Source organism: Saimiri boliviensis, chromosome 14 (assembly GCF_048565385.1).
Source record: "Saimiri boliviensis isolate mSaiBol1 chromosome 14, mSaiBol1.pri, whole genome shotgun sequence".
Taxonomy (NCBI): Eukaryota; Metazoa; Chordata; class Mammalia; order Primates; family Cebidae; genus Saimiri; species Saimiri boliviensis.
The window spans coordinates 90,219,000-90,242,549 of record NC_133462.1 but is presented as its reverse complement, the minus strand read 5'-3'; the positions used below and the strand labels follow the sequence as shown (position 1 = coordinate 90,242,549).

Below are 23,550 nucleotides of genomic sequence, written 5' to 3'. Positions count from 1 at the left end.
CATTTTTTTTTTCTATCTCAACAGTGCCTCAGTTTTACTCTCAATATATCAACATATTTCTAATATGTTATAGTGGCTACAAAAGTGCATTCTAAGGGTACAATCTTAAAAACTATTATTATCATGGTTTATAATTATTACATGTAGACTGCACACATTTAGAGTCTAAGTTCCATTCTTTTACACAGCTCTATATAAATAGACTTATTAAAGTGTACTCTGTATGTACTAAACTCATTCTCTTAATGAAGGTCTTCCTGCCTCTCTGGATTCAATAAGATCCACAGTATCACTGCTCAGATTTTAAAAAGCTAATGAGCATGTCTGAGCATTTGACAGATAAAGCAACTTCATCTAGTAGACTTAAAAGCATTCTACCAGTTGTGTGCTTAAGAGCATCTTAGAAACCAGATGTCAATAGTAATAAATTCATTAAATAATGTTTTATTAAAATCATAATCTATAATCTATAAATATTGAATATGCACATGAGGTACATTTCTCTCAAGTGGGAATTAAGCTTAAAAGTATGTGTCAGTCTGGAATGAAGTGTTAATACGGGAGTGAAATTCTGAAATTTCAGTGAAGCAAAGAAAGTGACATGTCTCCATACTTTTCAGCATATAGGCATTGTCTTCAACTATAAAACACATTGTAAATGCAAGGTGTGGCCAGGCGCCGTGGTTCACACCTGTAATCCCAGCACTCTGGGAGGCTGAGACAGGTGGATTACCTGAAGTCAGGAGTTCGAGACCAGCCTAGCCGATATGGTGAAACCCTATCTCTACTAAAAATACAAAAAAATTAGCCTCATGTGGTAGTGCACACCTGTAATCCCAGCTACTAGGGAGGCTGAGGCATGAACATTGCTTGAATCTGGGAGGCAGAGGTTGTAGTGAGCTGAGCGTGCCACAGCACTCCAGCCTGAGCAACAAGGTGAGACTCCATCTCAAAGAAATAACATAATTAAAAATAAAATGTATTATTTTAAAATTTAAAAATTAAAAAAAAATTACAACAGAGAGCTACAATTAAAATTAAGTAACTTGTAAAAATGATCGAAGATGGACGTGACCCTCTGAAAAAGAAATCACTAAAACCATTACTTTACCTTTTACATATATTCTCCTTAAACTTACATAATTTATACTAATTTATTACATATTATATATTTATATTACATATTTTGCCAGCAGTTGCAAAATAAATTTTCTCAACTATTCCCTTGCTCCCATTTTCCAAGTAAACGATAAATTTAAAATATCAAGATTTGCTCTGCCATGGAAATCAATTTTTTCAGCCAAAATAATCAGAGGGAAGAGAATTTCTTTTAATGTTTTTCACTATTAGCATGCCCTGATTAATTTTTTTCTGCAACATGTACTACAAAATGACACAGTACAGCAAAACAAAGGAATGCTGGCCAGGCGCGGTGGCTCAACCCTGTATTTCCAACACTTTGGGAGGCCAAGGCGGGTGGATCACCCGAGGTTGGGAGTTTGAGACGAGCCTGACCAACATGAAGAAACCCTGTCTCTACTAAAAATACAAAACAGCCGGGTGTGGTGGCAGACGCCTGTAATTCCAGCTACTCAGGAGGTTGAGGTGGGAGAATCGCTTGAACCCATGAGGCAGAGGTTGCGGTGAGCCAAGATCACACCATTGCACTCCAGTCTGGCCAAAAAGAGCAAAACTCCATCTCCAAAACAAACAAACAAACAAACAAACAAACAAAAAACAAAGTAATGCTTTGTCAAGTTGGAAAAGTTGATACTTACCAAAGGGGACATTTTTCCTCTTCTTGACGGAGATACTTCATTTTCCTTATCTGCTTGTTGGCGCAACAAATCTTTGAGCTGATTAACTATAGAGCAAAAGCAGGGGGTTTATTAACCTTATTTGAGATTCATGGTTTATTACCACCCATCCACCCTTCCAACTAATAAAAATTGCTGAAATATATATTACACATCAAGAACTCTGCTATCAACTGGGGATACAAAGACCAACATAAAAAAAAAAAAAAAGAATTTCTACCCCCTAAGAGCTAAGACTCTAGCAAGCCAGAAGAGACACTAATAGACATACAGTAAGTTTGTATGCAGACCTAGAGCTATGCACAGTGCTACACGAAGAGGAAGCACCTAACTGTGCTTGTTTTCACAGAGGAGATAACACTGCAAGGATGAGCAGGAAGGAGTTCACCAAGCAGAAAAGGATGAGAACAATTCCAGTTGGAAGGCACTGCACATGTCAAAGCATAAAAGCACAGCGAGGAGGTTATTATAACTAGAACATGAGTTGTGAGATGGATGATTAGCATGAGAAGCATACCAAGATGAGCTGAAAAGGCAGGTTGGATCTATCTTAGGAAAACACTGTTGTTTTATAACTAGAATTTTGGACTTTAGCCTATAGGCATTGGGAAGTCAAAGGAAAAAAAGATTAAGCAAGAGAATTAAATTATCTGATTTGTGTTTTGGAATAACATCATAGCAGCAGAACGAAGAATGAATGGAGTTATTATTCCATGCAGTTTCAAAAATTCACTATGCATCATTCAGGCTAGGACTGACATTCATACTCACCAGCATGGCTCTGCTGCAATTCGAGCCAAGCTGTCCTGGCATCCTCATTTCCTGCACTGGTGCTAAAAGAAAGATTTGGTGCATCTTCTCCAAGAGTGACATCACCTTCCCTCAGGGCACATTTCAGCTGGTGAATACTTCGACTGGCACGTTCTGCAACAACAACCTGATGAAAGTTAGGACCAGTGAAATCTGGGTGACCGAAAGGACACCTGCTCGAGAAGACAGTTTTTAAAGGTGAAATCATTATTTCTGGTACTTTATGGAAAAAAGTAGAGTTCTGTTTCTAGCTTGCTAAGGGATGTGCCAGAGAAGGTAAGAGAAGATTAAGTTCATGGTTTAGAGGTAGGAGTTGATGATCTCTAAGGCCTGGGGTTACCACTGTGACAGTGGACACTCACTAGATACAGCATCATCAGCAAGGAGCATTAAATGACAGAACTCTTCCTGCCAGCTCCCACTAAACAATAACTTGGTAATGGAAGTGCTCTCCTTCCCGTCATGCCTGACTCTTCCACCACACCTGGAGACACAGGGGGATGGAAGAGCAGTGGGGAAGTGGGAAGAATCAGCAAGAGGAACTGCATCACACTAAGGTCCAACCTAGGGAAGCCTCATTGTCCCCGGGGACAGGAAATCCCTCCCCCACCAAGAGACATCCACCTGTCTGGTCTAGTTTTGATCAAAATTTGCATTGCTGAAGTGCTTATAGTGGCAGCTCCCCTTAGCACAGCTCTTCCTATACACTGCTAGCTAATCACACCTCATAGATTCTTGGTTAGTGCAACTGACCACGCCTAGAACATACATAAACTATCTAAAGTGAAGTATTTTAAGGTATATTACTGTGATAGTTCATCTCTAAAAATAGCCTCCAAGGAACCCAGCCTCATTTCCTCGTTCTCTTCTAATCTGAAACTGACTGGGCCTGTAACCTACATTAACCAATAGAATGCAGTAAAAGTCACACCATGTCAGACCCAAGGCTCATTTTTAAAAGCACTGGCAGCTTTTGCTTCCTCTTGGAATGCTTGCTTTTGGGAACCCTAAGCCACTATGTAAGATATCCGGCTACCCTGCTGGAGAGACCTATGAAGAGGATATGTGGTGAGGAGAGAGAGGCCCTGAGACCACAAGACAAAAGAAAAGCCTCTCGCCTCACTCCACCCCTGTGCCCCCACCCTGACAGCCCAGTCCTCCAGAGGACTCCAGCCCCAGAGGCCCTCTAACAGCAATGGCATGAAAGAGACCTGATTCATTACCAATCATGTAAGAAAATACATGTATAGGCGGGTGCGGTTGCTTGTGCCTGTAATCCAAACACTTTGGGAGACCAAAGCAGGTGGATCACAAGGTCAGGAGTTTGAGACCAGCCTGGCCAACATGGTGAAACCCCTTCTCTACTAAAAATATAAAAATTAGCCAGGTATGGTGGCAGGTACCTGTAATCCCAGCTACTTGGGAGACTGAGGCAGGAGAATCACTTGAACCCAGGAGGTAGAGGTTGCAGTGGGCCAAGATCGTGCCATTATACTCTAGCCTGGGCAACAGAGCAAGACTCTGTCTTAAAAAAAAAAAAATTATAAACATATATTCTGAAGGACCTTGAAAACAGTTTCCATTTTCTCCAGGTGCATTGATTTCAAAGTTTGGAACAGACACAAAAATAATGTTAGTACTTAATAGAAAAAAAACTCTGTTACACAATACGGTTTCTTTACTTACAGCAACTCATTTTCTACTTTCATTAAAGAAAACACCGATTTCAGGTCAGGGTTCAACAGTGAAATTCTATAACTCAACTACACAAGAGACACAGTTAATTCATCAGTATACTTTTCTCCATACCAATCCTATGTCCACACAGATCTTTCTTTGAAATGAATTTGGTGCTGATTACTAATGAAGACTGGCCGTCTCTGACTCATCATGAGTTTAAGAAAGTTCAGATAAGATGAATTCCTGGTTCTGGAAGTACATGAAACTGTGATAGTTTTACAATAACTTAGTATTCGAGTAGAAAAGAGATTTGGTAATGGAAAAGGAAAATCAAAATGTTACATGATAAGCAACTCAGTTCACGGAGCTTTAGATTTATGCCCTAAAATCTACGAATAAAGCATTTACCTTTATTGAACCATTAGAAAGGAAAGAGACAGTTGGACTAACATAAAAATGTATTCCAGGTAAAAGTATTGGGCCACTGGTGATTAGGGAAAAAACAGGAGTGTGGTGTGACCACGGAGAAGCAAAAGAAAGTGAGGAAGTATGCGACCAGGAAGTGAATGCTTAGTCTCAGAGATCAGAGGCTTAAAGAAAAGCAAAGATTAAAACCTAAAAATAAAGAAAAGAAGGATCCCAGTGCGTTAAAGGAAAGAGAAGTTCCCCAACACCCTTCTTGCTTATTTTCCCAATATCATATACAGCTGGGCCCACCTTACCATGTCCTCGTTGATACCAACTTTATCAACTTTTCCATAAAAGCCAAACTGGACTTAATACAGTCAATGATGGACTATCTGTATGCCAAGTGTATCCCTTGTATAATGGATTGTGTAATGGCTGAAATTGAGAAACTGGGGCAGAAGTATTGAGTGTCTCTAAGGATCACCAAGGATCCAAGATTTGAACGATTACCATGTACACACAAAGGAACCTATGCAGATGACTGCTTAATGCAGAAGGTAACTCAGCATAAGTGTTACATTGTGGTCACAGTTGACTGGGACCTTAAAAGATGAATCCCTAAGATTCTTGGAGTTCCTATCATCTACATTTCTAACTATAGATACAATACTGTACCAGATGATTACGGAGCCCCTCGATTCTTTTGTTTATTTATTTAATTATGAGACAGAGTCTCACTCTGTGGCTCAGGTTGGAGTACAGTGGTGGAATCTGGGCTTACTGCAACCTCCACCTCCTTGGTTCAAGCAATTCTCCTGCCTCAGCCTCCCAAGTAGCTGGGACTACAGGCATGTGCCACCACATCTGGCTAATCTTTCATATTTTTAGGTAGAGACGGGGTTTCACTGCGTTAGCCAAGCTGGTCTTGATCTCCTGACCTTGTGATCCACCGGCCTCGGCCTCCCAAAGTGCTGGGATTATAGGCATGAGTCACTACTCCTGGCCAGAGCCCCTCAATTCTAATTCTTACAAGACATAGTTCCTCTGCCTTTCTTCAACCAGCTTTCTCTTGTTGACAGTTCATTACACAGACAACAGCATGAATTGTTATTCTGTTGACCTGTTTGCTCTATGATAAGCTGAGGATGCTTAAATGTGCTTTTTTTCCCCCCCAGACAAAGTTTTGCTCTTGTTGCCCAGGCTGGAGTGCAGTGTTGGGTGCTCAGCTCATTGTGGCCTCTGCCTCCCAAGTTCCGGTGGTTCTCTTGCCTCAGCCTCCCAAGTGGCTGGAATTGCAGGCACGTGCCACTGCATCCAGCTAATTTTTATTTTTGTGTTTTTAGTACGGAAAAATATCCCTTGGCCTCCCAAAGTGCTGGGATTGCAGGCATGAGCCACCGTGCCTGGCCTGCTCACTTTTTGATGCTGTTTTGAAATTGGTATTTTGTCTTGTAAAAATTTTAGGCCAGGTGGCTTACACCTGTGGTCTCAGAACTTTGGGAGGCCAAGGTGGATGGATCACCTGAGGCCAGGTTCAAGACCAGCCTAGACAACATGGTGAAACCCTATCTCTACTAAAAATACAAAAAAGATTGGCCAGTGTCGTGTCATGTGCCTGTGGTCCCAGATGCAGGGGAGGCTGAGGCAGAAGAGTCGCTTGAACCTGGAAGGGCAGAGGTTGCTTGAGCTGAGATTGCGCCATTGCATTCCAGCCTGGGTGACAGAGTGAGACTGTCTCAAAAAAAAAAAAAAAAAAAAAATTAATGATGGTTAAAGGATACAAAATATCAGATAGGAAGAATGTTTTAAACTTTTTTTGAGTTCAGTGGTACAATGTGGTACATATACTTAATAATGGAGTATTATATATTTCAAAACTGATGTTCTCATCACAGAAATGTATTGGAAGTACCAGACATGTTAATTAGCTTGATTTAATTATTTCAAATTGTATCCACAATTTATGACATTACTTTGTAACCCATACATTTATACAATTATAAATTGTCAATTTACAATAAAAAAATTTTTGTTGCATCTTTAAAAAAAAATGTATTCTATGGAGCTTTCAAATGACTTCACCTCTAAGACAAGGGATATTTATTTATACCTAGTCTGAATAAAAGCTAATAAGCTTCACCCTGAAGCACAACACAGCTGGAGTTGGATTTCTGGTGAAGACTTTAATCATTCCACTTGGAAATGACATTGTCATGTCACCAGTGATCTTCACTGTACACCTGAAACAGGGATTTTGAAAAGTGCTGGGATTACAGGTTTGAGCCACCATGCCCAGCCTTCGTTAAGGCAGTAGAACCATGCTGCTATTTGTGGATGGTAGTAATATTACAAGCAGCTTAGAATGTAGTTGTTTGGACGAGTCAGAATATATTTAACCAATCACTATTAACGTCTATTTACTTAGCACCCTCTCCCATTATTTGTTGCTATTTTAAGGAAAAAGAAAAAAAAAGGCTAAAAAAAAATCTGCATAGTTAAAAGTCTCTACAGGCAGAGTTCTTTCATCAGATCACAATAAGGGCAGGATTTTAAGAGCATTTTTCATTCCTTTTCTAATGTTCTTGTTTAATCTTTTAGAATTTTATAACATTTGAAGACCACATGTTAAATTGCGCTATGACAATAGTATTAGGTGAAATAATGAGCTATTGAATTTCAACAACTATCCCAGAGAAAAGTGATACACAAGGCTTTAGGGTTGGTTGGTTGGTTTGTAACTACTGACTTCAAAGTTACTAGGGTCAGAGAGGAAAAGAAGGGATTTGCAAGAACGGTGCCTAAACTGTAGAGGTGACATTTCAAAGTCATTTCAACACGACATTTCAAAACACGCCAGGTGCTCTTCAAAATATATACAAAGCAACATAATTATATACCATGACAGACAAACACAGCTAACCTTGAAGAATAACACTCAGATGATTCAGGACAGATGAAACCCCATGGCTTTTCAGCTGGAGCCGTTGCAGCTGAAGCCCCCATCATTCCTATTAAGACTACTACTCCCCAGATGCGGTTATCTGCTCCTTACATTTCAGGAAACCAGATTAAACAGAAGGTTCCAGTTATCGCTTCCTATCCAATTGCTAATGGGACACAGCTTTATCTGTTTCTAACCAAGAGAGCAAGAACACATTCATTTCCTCTTCTCCCCTGAGAGGACAGTAAGGGTATTTCACAATGCATCCTGATTTCTTTTCCCCACCAGCAACCAGGAACTGACTATAAACTTAACTATGACTACAAACACAAACAGGACCCCTGAGTCCTCCAGATCACATGAACATAAGTGCAAGTAAATAATATTTCTGCTAATGCACTATCCAAACATCAATCAGTACAATGAGCACTTAAAAGGCACCTGAGCTAATGACTGCTGACAAATTTCAGTCTGCCTTGTCTATTTTCTTACTACAGTTTTCCTTCCCTACTTCCTAAGTTCTAACTCTTAGTTCACCAGTGGGTCTCTCTTTATCAAGATGTTTTTGAACGAACGCAAGTACATCTCAGTCTAGGAAGAATCACCACTTCTATACACGCTGTGAATTATTAATTTCTTCATTCTCCATCTGTCCTGGGAGATGTGAAAGAGTACTGTCCTGGTAACAGGGAGGGGGGACCACGCCCTGCAAAGCGCCCAGCTGCAAGCTGTCTCGGAGAAAACAGGCGATGAACCATTCCTCCCTAGGCTGCCGCACAAGATGCACTGCAGCTCCCAGCACGAGCTTAGATTAGGGCAGACACACAGAAAAACGAAACCACAGTGAGATAAGAGACACATCTGTCTGTCCACACTTGACTGGGCCTCAGCCCAGCTCAGAAGATTGCTGTCACGATTTACTAGGGGACCAACAGGTAGCACAACCAAGATATAAACAGCAGAATCCAAAAATCAGACAAAGCCAGCTTTGTGAAAGGCAATTACAATTGCAAAAGAGATTTTAAGTACTATGTAAAATATTTTTTTAAGTCTCAAAGAAAATACTATCCTAAGACTCTAGTAACTGAAAACATGTTGAAGTGGTTGGCACCAGGAGTAAAAGATAATCTGACAAAGAATGCAAACATCTTAAGAAAGCAATGTCTGGAAGATCATTAAAGATATGTGGGTGTTGGCAAATCCAGGAGACTGGCTATATGCAGTCGGAGAGATACACCTGGTATTTCTTTGGCACCAACTGAGAGGACCAATTCACCTGTCACTTTCCACTAATAAAAGAAGTAATCCTAGTCAGGCTGGCAGAAGAACATAGGTAAAATCACCAGCAACTATAGTCTGTATATCCTTACTTGTAATTACTGCAAAGTATGATTGTTGCAGAGCAAGGACCACGAGCAAAGCCTGTTGGGCTTCACTCAGGGTGGCTGGCAAAATATTAGGGCAATATAGGGAAGTTACAGATAATAGTCTCAAACCTTTTGCAAAGTCAAAAGGTTTCAATGAGGCTGGCTGAAGGCAGCCTGTTCTTATATCAGAGCATTAAGTCATAGAGTGAAAGAATTCATGCAGAGCAAGGGCTACGAGCAAAGCCTGTACTTCTAGATCGTGATTTCTCAGCCTCAGGACTACTGACATTTTGGACCTGATCATTCTTTTTTGGAAGGGGCTGTGTCATGCAAGTGTAGCAGCATACCTGGTTTCTGCCAACTAGATGCCAGCAGCACTCATCTCTACCCCCAACTGTGACAGTAAAAAATAAAATAAAATGAGATCAATAGAACAAGACAGTTTAGAGTCTTGAGGAGAGACTTGCTAGCACACTGACCACATCACTACATTGTAACTGCTGCCGCCTCTTGATGGAAAATGAGTGTGGCCGTGTCACCGTGAGCTATTGTGCCACAAGAGTGGTGGTGCGGAGGGCACAACCTGAGACAGGCAGTGCCATGATGGGACACATCTGATCCACGTGTCAGGAATAGGTGTTATGTCCATCAAAAACACGAGCTCAGAATTCATATTTGGCTTAATTTTGTTTCAGGGCCTAAAAGCAAGACTTGCCCTAAGGCCATTCCTTTAAATATCCAGTAGGCTCTTATGAAGTTTGACTACCATCTGGGTTGCTTTAGCCAAGGGCACAAGTGCATTTCTTGATACCTTCTATACTTTTGGACTCTGAGAAGAGTTATCAAGTAAAACAGTGAAAACCTTGGCACAAACTAGTGATGTGATCAGGGCGTAAGTCTTTAAACATCCCAAGATAGAATATTATTACTCTTAGTATCTCAATACCTATTTCTGACAAAGAACACACAAAAGTACCCTTACAATCTCATAACATTGAACCACAGCTTAGATTTAGGTTATTCCAGGGATGACTATTTACTCATAATGAGATCAATAAAACAAGACCGTTTACAGAAACAACCAGAAAAAAAACACTCATTTTTTTCTGGTTGCTAAATCCTGTATTTTGCCGATTTTATCTCATCAGTAGTAGGAAAGAAAAAGTGAGACTGTACTTTTAAATTCTAGTAAAATAAAAAATCACACAAGTTAAAAGTACTAAGAAAAGCCAGGTGCAGTGGCTGACGCCTGTAATCCCAGCAATTTGAGAGGCCAAGGCAGATCACTTGAGGCCAGGAGTTCGAGACTACCCTGGCAACATGATGAAAACCTGTCTCTACTAAAGATTAAAAAGTCAGCCAGGTGTGGTAGTGGCGCCTGTAATTATAGCTACTTAGGAGGCTGAGGCAGGAGAATCACTTGAACTCTGGAGGCGGAGGTTGCAGTGAGCCAAGATCGTGCCACTGCACTGCAGCCTAGCTGACAGAGTAAGAACCTCTCTCAAAAGAAAAAAGAAAAGCCACATGAGTATATAAAACAAAAAATGAATATGTATAATTTGAATATTATCAGCAAAAAAACTCTTATGTTTATGTGTGTATATTCATATACATAGTGGATACAGCAAAGAATATTTAAAAATCCAGAAAACATGACAAAAGCAAAAGGGAAGAAAAAAGAAATACAAGTTTTATGAGAAAACAGGAACATTTATTTGAGTTACACACGTTTTCTTAAGTTAGCCAAAGATCCAGAAGATATCACTGCTGGCCAATACACTGACCAAATTATTGGCTAGTAAGATTAACACAGCCCTTCTACAATTGTGAGTCCTTCCACTTTGCAGGATTTGGATAGATGTGCTACTCATATACAAGTAAAACATAGAAAGTCAACCTTATCTCTGGTTTTCTTGAACTAAATCAATTCATGAAGACAAAGCCCATCCCTGAGATTATACATATATTTTTCTATATTCGTTCCTCTCACTTTCTATGTACCTGGTTCAACTCCTTACCCTCATTTCCATCAGACAAAAACATAGCCCTTATCATTCATTTGGTCCAACCAAGTGTTGACGGAAGGAACATTAATGACCCAAGGGTCAGAGAGTGGTGTCCAAAGGGGAATCAGGCTCTGGATGTGTTTTGCTTGGCTTCCTTCTTGGAAGAAAAGAGGGAAAAAGAGACAAATAAAGGAAACAAAAAGGGAGGGAGCAAAAAAGAAAATAATTTTAGAAACAGCAGAAACTGGCAAGGTACTACATTTCTAGCAATTTCTCTCCTTTCTGATATCCCCTTACACTCAAGTGTGCAGTACGTAAAACAGAGCCTGGATTGCCTGTGATTGCGGCTTTTCTCACTCTTTCTTGGCCATAGAGTAAATGAACACCTAACCATACTGCCAAGAGACCTCCCAAATCACTTCCAGTTCTATAGTGAATTCTGTGGCTCCCAGGATACCCAGGGTATGTATACTTGTAACCACACTGGAAACTTTCAGACCATTTACTATGCAGGAATAATATAACAGATCTGAGGGGGGCAACAAAGCCTTCTGTTTTTTCTGTCAGAACTCTTGTGTTAAAGAATCGTTAAACATCTCCAATTTCTTGTAAAGGGGCATAAGTGACCCAAAGCAAGAGGTATCTTTTGAGAAGTCAAACAGCAAATACACTGAAAAGTGTAAGGTGAAGGATGAAAGATGAATGCGGAGCTGCTCCAAGATCATCGGGGTCAAGGAGAGGCAGGGATTTCATTTTAAAAGCAAGAAAGTGGCAGGGTACAGTGGCTCACACCTGTAATCTCAGCATTTTGGGAGGCCGAGGTGGGTGGATCACAAGGTCAGGAGAGCAAGACCATCCTGACCAACATGGTGAAGCCCCGTCTCTACTAAAATACAAAAAACTAGCCGGGAGTGGTGGTGCACGCCTGCAGTCCCAGCTACTCGAGAGGCTGAGGCAGAGGAATCACTGGGACCCAGGAGGCAGGAGGTTGCAGTGAGCTGAGATCACACCACTGCACTACAGCCTGGCGACAGAGCAAGACTCCATCTCCAAAAATGAAAAAAAAAGACAGAAAAAAATGGCAAGAAAGTAAACGCTGATTTGTTTTTCCCACTAGAACTTCAAAATCTTGATAGACCATAATAATATCACAATAGTACCAAAATTAAAGAAATGAGGAAAAGATCTTTTTAAAATGGAAATACTACCACAGAAACAGGAAAAGCATTTTGCATTTTTATATGGCTACTTCCTAGCTAAATATTAATGAGGGGTTATTAGCAGTGACTATGTTATTTACAAGCCAGAGGAATAACTGGTGAGGAAAAACCAATAATGTTTATTAGGTTTCCATTAATCATACACTAGGCAAGACATTTTGAGGACGTAATGGTGGATAGACAAAACCAAAACAAAATAAGACATAGAGCTTTAAACTGCATTTTACCTTACATATGTATTTATCTACATATTAATACAATTATGAAATTATTAGGCACACTCAAAATAAGGAACTTCCACATAACTCCACCATTGCTTATCAAGAAACAATATTTAGCTTTAAAGGGCATTATTGACAGGGCACAGTGGCTCATGCCTACAATCCTAGACTTTGGGAGGCTGAAGCGGGCAAATTACTTGAGGTCAGGAGTTTGAGACCAGCCCGGCCAACATGGTGAAACCCAGTCTCTACTAAAAATACAAAAATTAGCCGGGCATCGTGGCCTATAGTTCCAGCTACTCAGGAAGGTGAGGCAGGAGAATCGCTTCAGCCCAGGAGGGAGAGGCTGCAGTGAGCCAAGATGGCCCCACTGCACTCCGGCCTGAGGACAGAGCGAGACCCCACCTCTACATAAATAAATACAGGAAATTATACTACTCAAAAATGGCACCTTATATTTGTGAAGAACTTCGGATTGTATTTAAGTTCAGGGTTAATTCTGTTTTGTTTCCTTCCAGAAGTTGTTATATAAGGTAACATACAAAAATAAAAGTGCTACTAAATAAATAATATGTCCTGCAAAACCCATAAACATTTCAGGTTACATTTCTTGATTCATTGTTAAAATTATGACTACATTTTTTTGAAAAGTTGTTTAACTTTCTCTATCCCTTGTATTTGCTCTCCGTGAAATGTCTCCACTACCTTATACTGTTAGGACACTAAATTTAAATTTTATTTCAAACTAAAAAATGTATTATCCTTGAATGAAAACTCTTCATTCTGTAATTATTGAAAGCAGTACCACTAGTATTAAACATATTATTATAACATTAATTTAAAATGAACCCCTTTATTGCGTAAAAATGCCTAATGTTAAATAGCCTCCAACAATTACATAAAGGCTTAAAATAAGATCAAAGGAAGAAAAACATCAGGAAAAACTTTCAATGAAAACAAAAAATTGCCAACAATTACTCATATCATTGTGCAGAGTATTTTTCTTGCTTCCAAATGAAAAGTTAGAAGTCCCTATTTCGTATCTAACAGCTCTTGAAACATCAGTAGGTTGAGGAAGGTGTTCATTAAGACCAATTTTTTTACTCCTGCAGTGTGAATACTGAGAATGTCAGTTTGTAACACAATTGACAGACGTACAATACATAATAAAGCTTATAAAATCTAGAGTGATGAGAATATAAACTTTCTAATATTTAAAAATCTTACTTTGCTCTCAGTATCAAGTATAAATAACATTTAATGAGTACTTGTCTACTAAGCACTGATCTCTACCCTTATTTGCTAACATAGTAATCTATAATTTTTCTGATTGTCTTTCTCCCCAACTAATTTAGAGGCTCCATGGCGATAGGAACTTTGTCTTGTTTCTTACTGCATGTTGAGCACTTGATATACTTAACACATAGTAGGCACTGACACATAGTAGGCATATTACGCAGTACACCATAAGTGTTCTAAATGTCGTAAATAGCCATGACCTAGAGTGTTATGAAAATGCAACAGAATGGAAAGCAGAGTTTATTACACTTAGAATAAAAATTCTTCAGTGAAACATAGTTTATATGTACATATATGCCACATATAAAATTCATTTCTTACTATAGGTAAACATTTTAAGAAGTCTTAAAATCACTGCTTTATGGGCGTTATTTCATTTGCTCCCCACAGTAACGCTGTGGACAATTCCATAACTTCCATCATAACAGAATCGAAATTTCTAGATGTTATATATGCTGTCCAAGGTAACAGCGCCATCTAAAAGTACAGACATTATTAAGTCCAACAGAGCTGAAAGGGAAATAAATACAGTACAGACATTACCTGTACAGATACTTGTTCATAGGGTAATGTAGTAAGATAATCTGAATTAATAAGGTTTTGATATTAGTAATTACGGCTTGCTTAGTAAAGGCAAACATAAGCTTTGAAGGCAGACAAGCCTGATAATACCTGACTCTGCAACTAACTAGCTGTGTGGGCTCTAGCCTGTAATTCAACCTCTCTGAGCTTTCGATTTCCCCATGTGTAAAACAGACATGTTCAGCTGCAAATGATTAATTGTATACAAATAGCCTAGACCAATTAAATGGGGGCTGTAGTGGTTAAAATAATTATTGGTGTCTCCCCCCACACACACACTGATCCTACAAATCACATTCAATCCACTATGCCATACTTTAAATGTGTAAAAACTGTGAATCTGACTTTTATTGGATTAAACAGCAAAGTATGGGAACTGGGCAAAAGTGGCATAGAGCCATCCAAGAGTTTCTGCCGTCGCTGGTTGAGAAACATGCCCAAGTTAAGGTCAAGGAGTTGGTTCAGGTAACTACGGGAATCTAAGGAAACAACGCTGCTTAACTGTAAAAACAAACTCAAACTATTTCATCCTCCTCCAAAGATCACAGCAACACCCATCGTGCTCCTCTGCAGCCTGGCAGAACTAGGCTGGGGCAGAACGCAGGTGTTAGGAAACGCACCTGCTTTGCTCCCGCCCACTAGGCCCCGGGCACCTCGGGGCTAGGAACAGAGGTTTGGAGCAACTCACCCCGGAGACTCCGTTGATACTGCCCCAGAATCTCCTCCAGGGTAGAGTTCTCCGGGGACTTCGCCATGCACACTCTACGCCCAGAGCTGGGAGTTACGGGGGAAATGTCCAGCTTTCTCGCTTCCGAGAACAACAGGCCCTTGGCCGGGGAGCGCCCGCCCGCTTCCTGCCGCGGCTGTCACAGGGGAGCCTAGAATCCCGCACGGAGCTCTTGGGGGCTAGTCCCACCCACTGGCCCTCCCGGTGGACGTCGGGAGTTGTAGTCCTCAGGTGCAGAGCCTGCAAGTTTGACGGTTCGGAGAGCCTTCCAACCACACTACAATTCCCAGAGACCACCGCGCCACAGGCGCTAGCTTGGACGGTTTGGCGGCCAGAGCCTGTTGCCAAGAGACAGATTTCCAGGCCCCGCCCTTTTCCTCCAGCCCAGCCTGGTTTAGTCCCGCCTCCATCCCATCCTTCAGCTGCCTGGACCACCCAAATGTCAGAAAGGGCTCACTGAAGGCCTTGATGCTTGGAAATTTGCTAACATGCAGCAGTTGATCCCTAAGTCTACTCAAGGACGCAGATAGTAGGCTCTGAACCCTGCTTCAGTTGCGATATTTTTCAAAATGGTGGAATAAATCCTCAAGAAATAGAAACTCTAAATCTTCCAAACAGCCTAGATTGTAAAGGCGGCCGACACTACAACTCCTAGCATGCCCAGCAACCGGACCTGCACTTGGAGTTGGCGCTCTGCCCGCTGGGAACTGTAGTCCTCGTTGGTTGCAGTCCCACCTAACGCCAAGGTCCTCTTCATTGTTCAAGCCGGTCTTTCGGGGCACGCCTGCGCAGTGGGCAAGCTGGAAAAGCGAGTGGGTGAGACCCTCGTACAACCCCTTTTCATTGTCTGTGTCTGGCGCCTGCGCAGTAAGGGATCGTTGGAACCGGGCAGGAGGAGGGGATAGGGTCCGGCTCCTCGCCATTTCCGAGGCGCCTGCGCACTAGGCAGCCGCTCTTCGCCGTTACCGCTATGTGTGGGGCGTGTGTGGAATAACGTTATCGCCCAGCGGAGCTGAGGGCCCCGGAGCTCGGCCGCGGCGGCAGCGGCAGCGACGACAACCGCGGCAACGACGACGACGAGGTCGGGGGAGGACGGCGTGCGAGAGACTCCCGGGACGCGCCGCGCCCCGCCTCCCCCGTCCGGTCCCCCTCTCCGCGGCGAGGGGTGAGTGCCGCGATCGGCTGCTCGGCGTGGGCGCCGCGGCCGCCTTCCCACATCCTGCTCGTCCGGTCTGCGGCGGGGACTCGGGCGCGGCCCGCCGCGGGGCGGGGGTGCGGGGCTGGCCCGGCCCGCGAAGGGGGCGCTTCCCGGACGCTCCGCGCGGCGCCGCCGCCCCCACCCGCTCCCCGCCCGGGCCCGGGGGCCTGACGGGGCCGCCCCTCCCGTGCCCTGCCCGTGCCCCGCCCGCCGCCCCCGGGCGCTCCCGGCCCGCGGGCCCCCGGCTTTCCCGCCGCCTCGGCGTGTCCTCGGGGCGTCGAAGCGTTTTCGGCGGTCGCCCGGCTTTGTGCAGCCCTCCCCCTCCGCCGTGGCCGTTTGCGGGGGGCGCGGGCGGAGCGTCGGAGGGAATGGCTGCGCGGCCCCCGGGGACGGGCTTTCTCCCCCGTGGGAGCGGCGCCCGGGGCCGATCCCCTTCGGCGCGGCCGGTTTCGGGGTGCGAGGCGGTGGGCGAGGTCCGGCGGGGGGCGTTTGGGACGCGCTGGGAGGGCGCGGGGGACGCGGGGTCGTGCCCCGTGCCGGGCGGCTGCACCCCGCGGGGCCCCGGCTCCGTAGTAACCCTGGGGGAGGAGAGAGTGGCTTCCCGTCGGCTTCATTGTCCTGGGATTCCAGTGTAGGGTCTGGGTACGGTTCGCTTCCATTTTCTGCAGGCGAGAAAAAAAAATACCATTTGCAGCTGCCTAACACAGGGCGGGAAGACGTGGGGATTGTATTCTGAGTCACGGGATCGCCTCCGTTCGGTGGAGCTCCGTCGCGTTTTATTTTATTTTATTTTATTTTGAGGAATGGAACGAAGACAGACTCTGTCTGCTGGAGTCCAAGCACGGCCAAGGTGATCAATATAAAATTACTAGATGACGTTGGAGCCTGGTCTAGAACGGGCCTGACAACGAAGCTGTTGTGTCAGGGAAATGAACCAGCAGAATTGTTGTCTCGTTGGGCGGGTCATGCATTTATGTTCCTGAGGGAATAGATACATCTTGCTGTTTGATTTTTTAAGCAAGTAAAACAGACGAAACAACCGGCCCCGTATAAATCTGTTTCCGAAGTTAACTCATTTTTATTCTCTTAATGAAAATTCAGACATTGGGGAGGAATTTGGCGACGCAGGTGATACATCTGATTGAAAATGCATCCTTTAAAATGATTTATTCCTTAAGCTTACAATGCATACGGCCGTTTCCTGGCGTTGCTACTTGAAATACACCAGAAGAGAAAATAAAGCAGGATGGGGAGGAGCAGGTGAAGGAATAATGTGAGAGGAGGGAGTTACATTATGACTGTAGTATCTGGATCTTCACTGGTGTGTCCCTAACTGGATATGCTTCAGAGACTTAGGAATTCAGCGCTGGAAACAGTACATTGATGGATAGCACGCTGTGTATTTTTCTGTCATTGTTTTTAAAAAGTAAAACTAGGGTTGCCTTTAGTCCTTCCTAACTTTGGAGATAACACAGAAGAGCCTAAGTGCACTTGACCGAGGAAAACACTCAAACACAGAAAGTTAACTGACTTGTCTGCCCAAGCCAAACTGCTCATGTAAAGCAGAGCCAAATGAAACGAAAGGTTCATTCTGCAGAGTGATCTTTCCTGTGTACCCCTGGCCCTTTGACCCTGTGAAAATGTATAGAAAGCTTCCCTGCGCGCTCCTTGAGTAGGTTGTGACTATCCGTGAACCTGATTTTCACCGTTGTATTTATCGAGTTTTCGCCTTTGTCATGTCCCTGAAATGGACCTTTAGTTTTATAAAGTCACTTGCTAAATGAGGAAAGATGTCCTAACATGTGCTTTTAACAAACTGTTGCAGTGTTTTCCCTACTACTTAATAGTTGCCGTGTTTTAAATGCGTTAGTATTTTATTACAGAATGATGATTAACTCTATAGACAGTGTTGAAAATAAAATTTCCGCGTAGCAAGAACCTAGGATGTTTATTTTGATACAATTAATGAGCTGTGATATTAACGGATTATTAGTGATTAGTTTCAACTTAGAATTTGTTTTTTATTGGGTTGATTTTACCATAAAGTGCTTTTTATCTTGCCTTATAATTTTAATCGTTTCATCTTACATTGCATTTTAATAGACCTTTTTAAAGGATTTACTGTTTATCTTAAATTTCAGCTTTAAAGATCTGTAACTAAATTTCAGTGTGTGGAATTATATGCAATCATGCTTTAAATGTATTTTATTGGTAAATTTCATTGTGTTCTGAGATTATTTTGTATGGAAATAAGCTGCCTGTTCTCTATTTTAACATGAAATAGTGATTTTTTTTACTGTAAACTTTAGCATACTCTTCTGCATATTAATCCTATTATGATACTTTTTAAAATTCTGTGCTTCGTGATTTGTTTGATTTGTTCTAAGTATCAATTTCTTGCTCTTTTTTATCTGCTGAAAAAAAGAACTAGTTTCATTATTGTATCTGGTTGCAGTTAGATAATGCTTATCTAGTACTAAATATTGTATATGCTTAAGCTTTTTTGTCAAAATGATTTTATTCCACAAAATTATATTTCTGAAAAATATTTTTTCTTTACTAATTAATATGTAAAGACTTTTCTTTCTCATCTGTCTTGAACACTGGTACGTTAAGCAGTGTACTCTTCAACTCTGTATTTAACAGACAACATATTTAATTGCCAACTAAAATATCTGTACAGTTGCAGATTATTCTAGGAGTATGACAAAAGAGCAGTTCCATACCATTTGAAAAAATGCTTAGTGAGTAGATAATATTGACTGGAGCATTCAATGTTGATCTGTTTCATTAAGAAATGGGATACTCTTGATGGAAAGAAGTATCAGACCATCTTTATTTCATTAACAACCAAAATTTCTATTCGAATACCCTAGGTTTTGATTTATTTACTCACATATTTCATGAAGGATTGTTCAGTGATAAGTTAGCCATTATGAGAGATAAAAAACATCTGTCCAGTAGTGTGGTTGATTAAACTGGATATATTGTTCAGTTTAGCTGAAATGTTTTAGCCAAAGCCAGTGACATAGCCAATGTATGTTACTGGTAAATCCTACTTTTATATCAAATAAAGGTGGAAAAACAAAACAGCAAAAGCAAATTAAAGAAAAACTTCATAAAATTTACTTACATACAAACAGCGATTGCGTAAAGTATGGAAGTGGAAAAGAATCTCAAGCATGCATTGTTTAGGTCTGAAAAACAATTGAGACATAGAAGAGAACAGGTCATTTTAAAAGTATATCAGTAATTAATAAATGACATGGAAAATATCCTTTGAAACACAATGTTTATTGAACAGTTGAATAATACTTACTACATATTAAATGTCTCTTAAGTGCCAGGAAGTGTACGTGTGTGTGGTATGTGTGTATTTAATTTATGCAGCTGACTTCTAAATTATTTTTACACATTGCGAAACTTTGAGGCATAGAGTTAGTGAATAACTTTCCCTCAGTGTTACACATTACTAACTGACAGAGTCTATAACTGAACGTTTGTCTTTTTGGCTAAAGCCAAAATTCTTTCTACTCATCTTTTTTAGTAAGTTAAAGGGTACCACTTATTTCCTTACTCTGGTTCATAAAATTTTAGAATTGAAGGGAACTTTAGAAGTCAGCTCAGACAATGTGCCACTCACTACTCTGAGATGTTATTGGATCCAACTTCTCCGTAACCCTTCCCTAGACATAGGAAACCCTGTTCAGCTTTCAAAAAGTGTAAGAGGAAGATCTTACTTAAGTTGAGCTAGTAGCTGCTTTTACTATGTAACTTCTTCTCACTGGTTGCAATTCAGTCTTTAGGAGTAAGATGGAGTAAAGTTTTTCTCAATATATTAGCTAGATTTTCTTTCGTCTAAATGTTACACCACCTGCAACTTCATATGGCTTCCATTGCCATCCTCACATCTCTCAACTGGATTCACTCAGTTTTGTCAGGGCTGTTTGTGTTCTGATCTTGTTTCCATATTTTATTCTGTAGTTAGGGTCTGAATGCAAAGTGCAGTGAAATTGTCCCTTTCCTTATTTCAAGACGTACACTTGTGTTTAAAGTCTAAAATTGTACCAACTCTTTAACAACAGTAATTGTCTTTGATAATTCAAAGCAAAAGAGAGAGAGAGAAATGTCCTCAAGTTATATTTATGTAATTCAGGGAATTACTGTTTTGAGATTTTGTTCTGCTTTTCTAATGTTCAAAATGGCTTTTATTAAATAATAGTGATAGTAGGTGTTAAGTTTCTTTTGATATTGGTCATGGGGTTTTATTTTCATGTAGTATTCTTAATTAACCAATAAAAAGTTGGCAGCCTTGATTCTTATTTTGTTTCTGAAAAATTGATCTGGAAACCACTGATGTAGTCAACATAAATCAACGTTTTTACACTTAGCTACATCTCACCCATTGTGTATACACACACAGATGATGTTTTTGAAGCAGTATTTTACTATTGCCCCCTATTAAATTTCATCTCCTTGAATGTAGCCATAGTTAAAACTTGAGATCTTCTTGATCATGATTCTGTCATCCAAGGGATTAGCTTTCCTTTCTGGCTTTTTGACATTTATAAATTTAACAAGCCAAACCTCTTATGTCTTCATCCTGGCCATATACTTTATATAGCCAAGGACAAGGCCATGCACGTTTATAAATAGAATAAACGTTACATAAATAAAAGATGCTGGGAGGAAAGGTGACACAAAAAGAATGAAAACCATTTGGATGGCTTTGTTTTGTTTTGTTTATTTGTTTATTTATTTATTGAAAGTAGAGTCTTACTCTGTCACTCAGGCTGGAGTGCAGTGGCATGATCTCAGCTCACTGCAGCCTCCACCTCCTGGGTTCAAGCAGTTCTCCTGCCTCAGCCTCCTGAGTAGCTGGAACTACAGGTGCACATCACCACACCGGCTAGTTTTTGTATTTTTAGGGGAGACCAGCCAACATGTATTTCACCATGTTGGCCAGGATGGTCTTGATCTCCTGATCTTGTGATCCACCTGCCTTGATCCCCCAAAGTGTTGGGATTACAGGCGTGAGCCACCACATCCAACCTTGTTTTTTGAATTAAAGAGAAAATGATTATATCCTCCAGTAGTAAGGGAACTAGGTGAAACTTACAATATGATGGAGGATATGGATAATTATATTATTTTATGATAAAAGTCAAATAAGGATAGATGCTTTGAAGAAAAATTAATCAGGGTAAAGAGATAGTGAGGGAAGACTGCTATTTTTACTTTATTTTCAAGTGTTCATTCAGGTAGTTTAAAACATCAAATAATATTTTGAAAGGAAATGACATGAAAAACCTCTTCACCCTGTATCTTACCTGCTGAGTTACCACTTTTGCCAATCCAGTAAGTAGCTATTTTTATTATTTCTTATGAATTCTTCAGTGAACTGTTTTTTTTTGTTGTTGTTGTTGTTTGTTTGTTTGTTTGTTTTTTGAGACAGGGTCTTGTTCTGCCACCCAGGCTGAGGTGCAGTGGCATGATTACAGCTCCTTGCAGCCTCAATCTGCTGGGCTTAAGCGATCCTCTCACCTCAGCCTCTTGAGTAGCTATGATTATAAGTGTGCACCACCATGCCCAGCTAATTTTTTGTAGTGATGATGTCTCATTTTGTTGCCAAGGCTGGTCTTGAACTCCTGAGCCTAAGTGATCCTCTTTCCTCAGCCTCCCATGTTCTAGTATTACAGGCATGAACCACTGTGCCTAGCAGTGAATTTTTCTTCACTTCAAGGAAATATAAATATATATTTTGTATCCCCTTTTTGACACAACAAAAACAGTCACTTTATCCACTATGCTACATCTTGAAAACTATCTTAGGGTGGTTAGGGAATCCCTCTTTCTGAGGTGACAGCATTGGGTAAGGAAGACCTTGCATTAGGTAAGGAAGCAAACCATGTAGGTATCTGAGGTGGGGTACGCAGTGGTTCTGAGGCAGGAATGGGATGAGTGAATTTGGAAAAGCAAGAGGCCACTGTGGCTAAAGGAGAGTGACAAAAGGTGCTTATAGGAGGAAATGAGGTTGGATAGAGATTTTATTGGTTGGTTTTAAATGCTGTGAGTGTTGATTGGAGGGTTTTGAGCAAAGCAAAAGAATTGGGTTCTGGTCATTCTTTAAAATACTGGGAACCATGAGATAAGCTATGAAATGACTGGAATGATCTGGTTTAAAAGACGTTAATGGTTTAGACTAGAGTGACAGTAGTGGCAATAGTGGAAGTTACTAGGTTTTTTTTTTTAACATTTTGGACACGTTAAGTTTGACATGCCTATTAAACACCCAAATGGACGCATCAAGTAGATAGTTTGTAGTCAGTAATTCAGAGAGGTTTGGACTGAAGATAGTTAAACTGTAAGCATCACGGGTAGACTTGAAGAGATCTCTTGGGTAGGGAGCTAGACTCAGAAGAGAGCCAAGAATTGAGAATTGGTACTTTCCAACATGGAAAGCTTAGCAGAAAGAGGGAGCCATCCAGGAGGATTGAAAAGTGGCCAGTTAGGTGTGAGGAAACTAGAAGAATGTGTTGTCCTACAAACCAATTAAAGGAAGTATTTTTAGAGATAAGGGGTGATCAATCTCCTGTATCACCTTTAATCACCTAAATACTTCATAAGAAATCAGGCAGTATCCTCTTTCTTTGTGAATGGCCTCTGAGAAAGCCATTTCCTTTCTTCAATCTGGTTTGTCAACATGAATGTTCACAATTACTCTCCCCTGGAAACTCTAAATCTAAATCCCTCAACAAAGTTTTACGCATAAATAGGCCAATGCTGTTTCCTTTGTGGATAGGTATGGCTGCTGCTGCTGCCTCTGATGTTTGAACAGAAGTGATGCTGTTTTGTGAGAACAATTTATCAGGAAGCTAGTGATATTCCAGCTACTTCAGAGGTTTTCTGTGGTAGCCAAATGAGGTATATGTAAAAGCCAAATGAAAGGTGTAATTGCAGGTAGGGAATCTCCTTCGCTTATTGCCCCAAGTGTGGTACCAACTTGATAGTGTTAGATTTGAAGAACTATGTTGGCAAATAAAAATATTTTTCATTCTGTGTCTGCAGGAGTGGTTTTTTACTTCCTGTGCATTCTGTCCCCATGGGCAGTTTTGCACATCATTTTATAATATTCTTGAGGGTAAAGAAAAGGGCTTGATGCTAGAAAGAGGGTAAGAAGAACCAGACCAGGCCTGGTGGCTCACGCTGTAGTTGCAGCACTTTGGGAGGCCAAGGCAGGCGGATCACTTGAGATTAGGAGTTAGAGACCAGCT

General features: G+C 41.2%; 2 protein-coding genes and 1 pseudogene across 17 annotated transcripts in view; 2 read left to right on the top strand and 1 right to left on the bottom strand.

Annotated features, from left to right (window-relative positions):
• SDCCAG8 (SHH signaling and ciliogenesis regulator SDCCAG8) overlaps positions 1 to 15,770 on the bottom strand; it is a 246,073-nt gene extending 230,303 nt beyond the window's left edge. For 2 of the 7 annotated variants that reach the window (XM_074385414.1, XM_003935329.4), the window contains exons 1-3: positions 15,040 to 15,243; positions 2,589 to 2,741; positions 1,779 to 1,864 (exon numbers count right to left, since the gene is read on the bottom strand). In XM_074385414.1, coding sequence (XP_074241515.1) covers positions 1,779 to 1,864; positions 2,589 to 2,741; positions 15,040 to 15,106 — 306 coding nt within the window. In that variant the 5' untranslated portion in view covers positions 15,107 to 15,243. Of the gene's footprint in view, positions 1 to 1,778; positions 1,865 to 2,588; positions 2,755 to 15,039; positions 15,244 to 15,751 lie in introns of those variants that run through there. The other 5 variants (XM_074385417.1, XM_074385416.1, XM_074385415.1 and 2 more) reach the window with 4 other exon arrangements.
• Positions 4,874 to 5,434, top strand: LOC120362027 (rRNA-processing protein FCF1 homolog pseudogene; annotated as a pseudogene).
• A 1-nt stretch (position 15,771) lies between the features above and the next one.
• The window catches only part of CEP170 (centrosomal protein 170), a 126,716-nt gene continuing 118,937 nt past the window's right edge, over positions 15,772 to 23,550 (top strand). For 3 of the 10 annotated variants that reach the window (XM_074385407.1, XM_074385406.1, XM_074385404.1), the window contains exon 1: positions 15,965 to 16,243. The gene's annotated coding sequence lies outside the window, so the exon portion shown is untranslated. Of the gene's footprint in view, positions 15,895 to 15,963; positions 16,244 to 23,550 lie in introns of those variants that run through there. The other 7 variants (XM_074385413.1, XM_074385410.1, XM_074385409.1 and 4 more) reach the window with 4 other exon arrangements.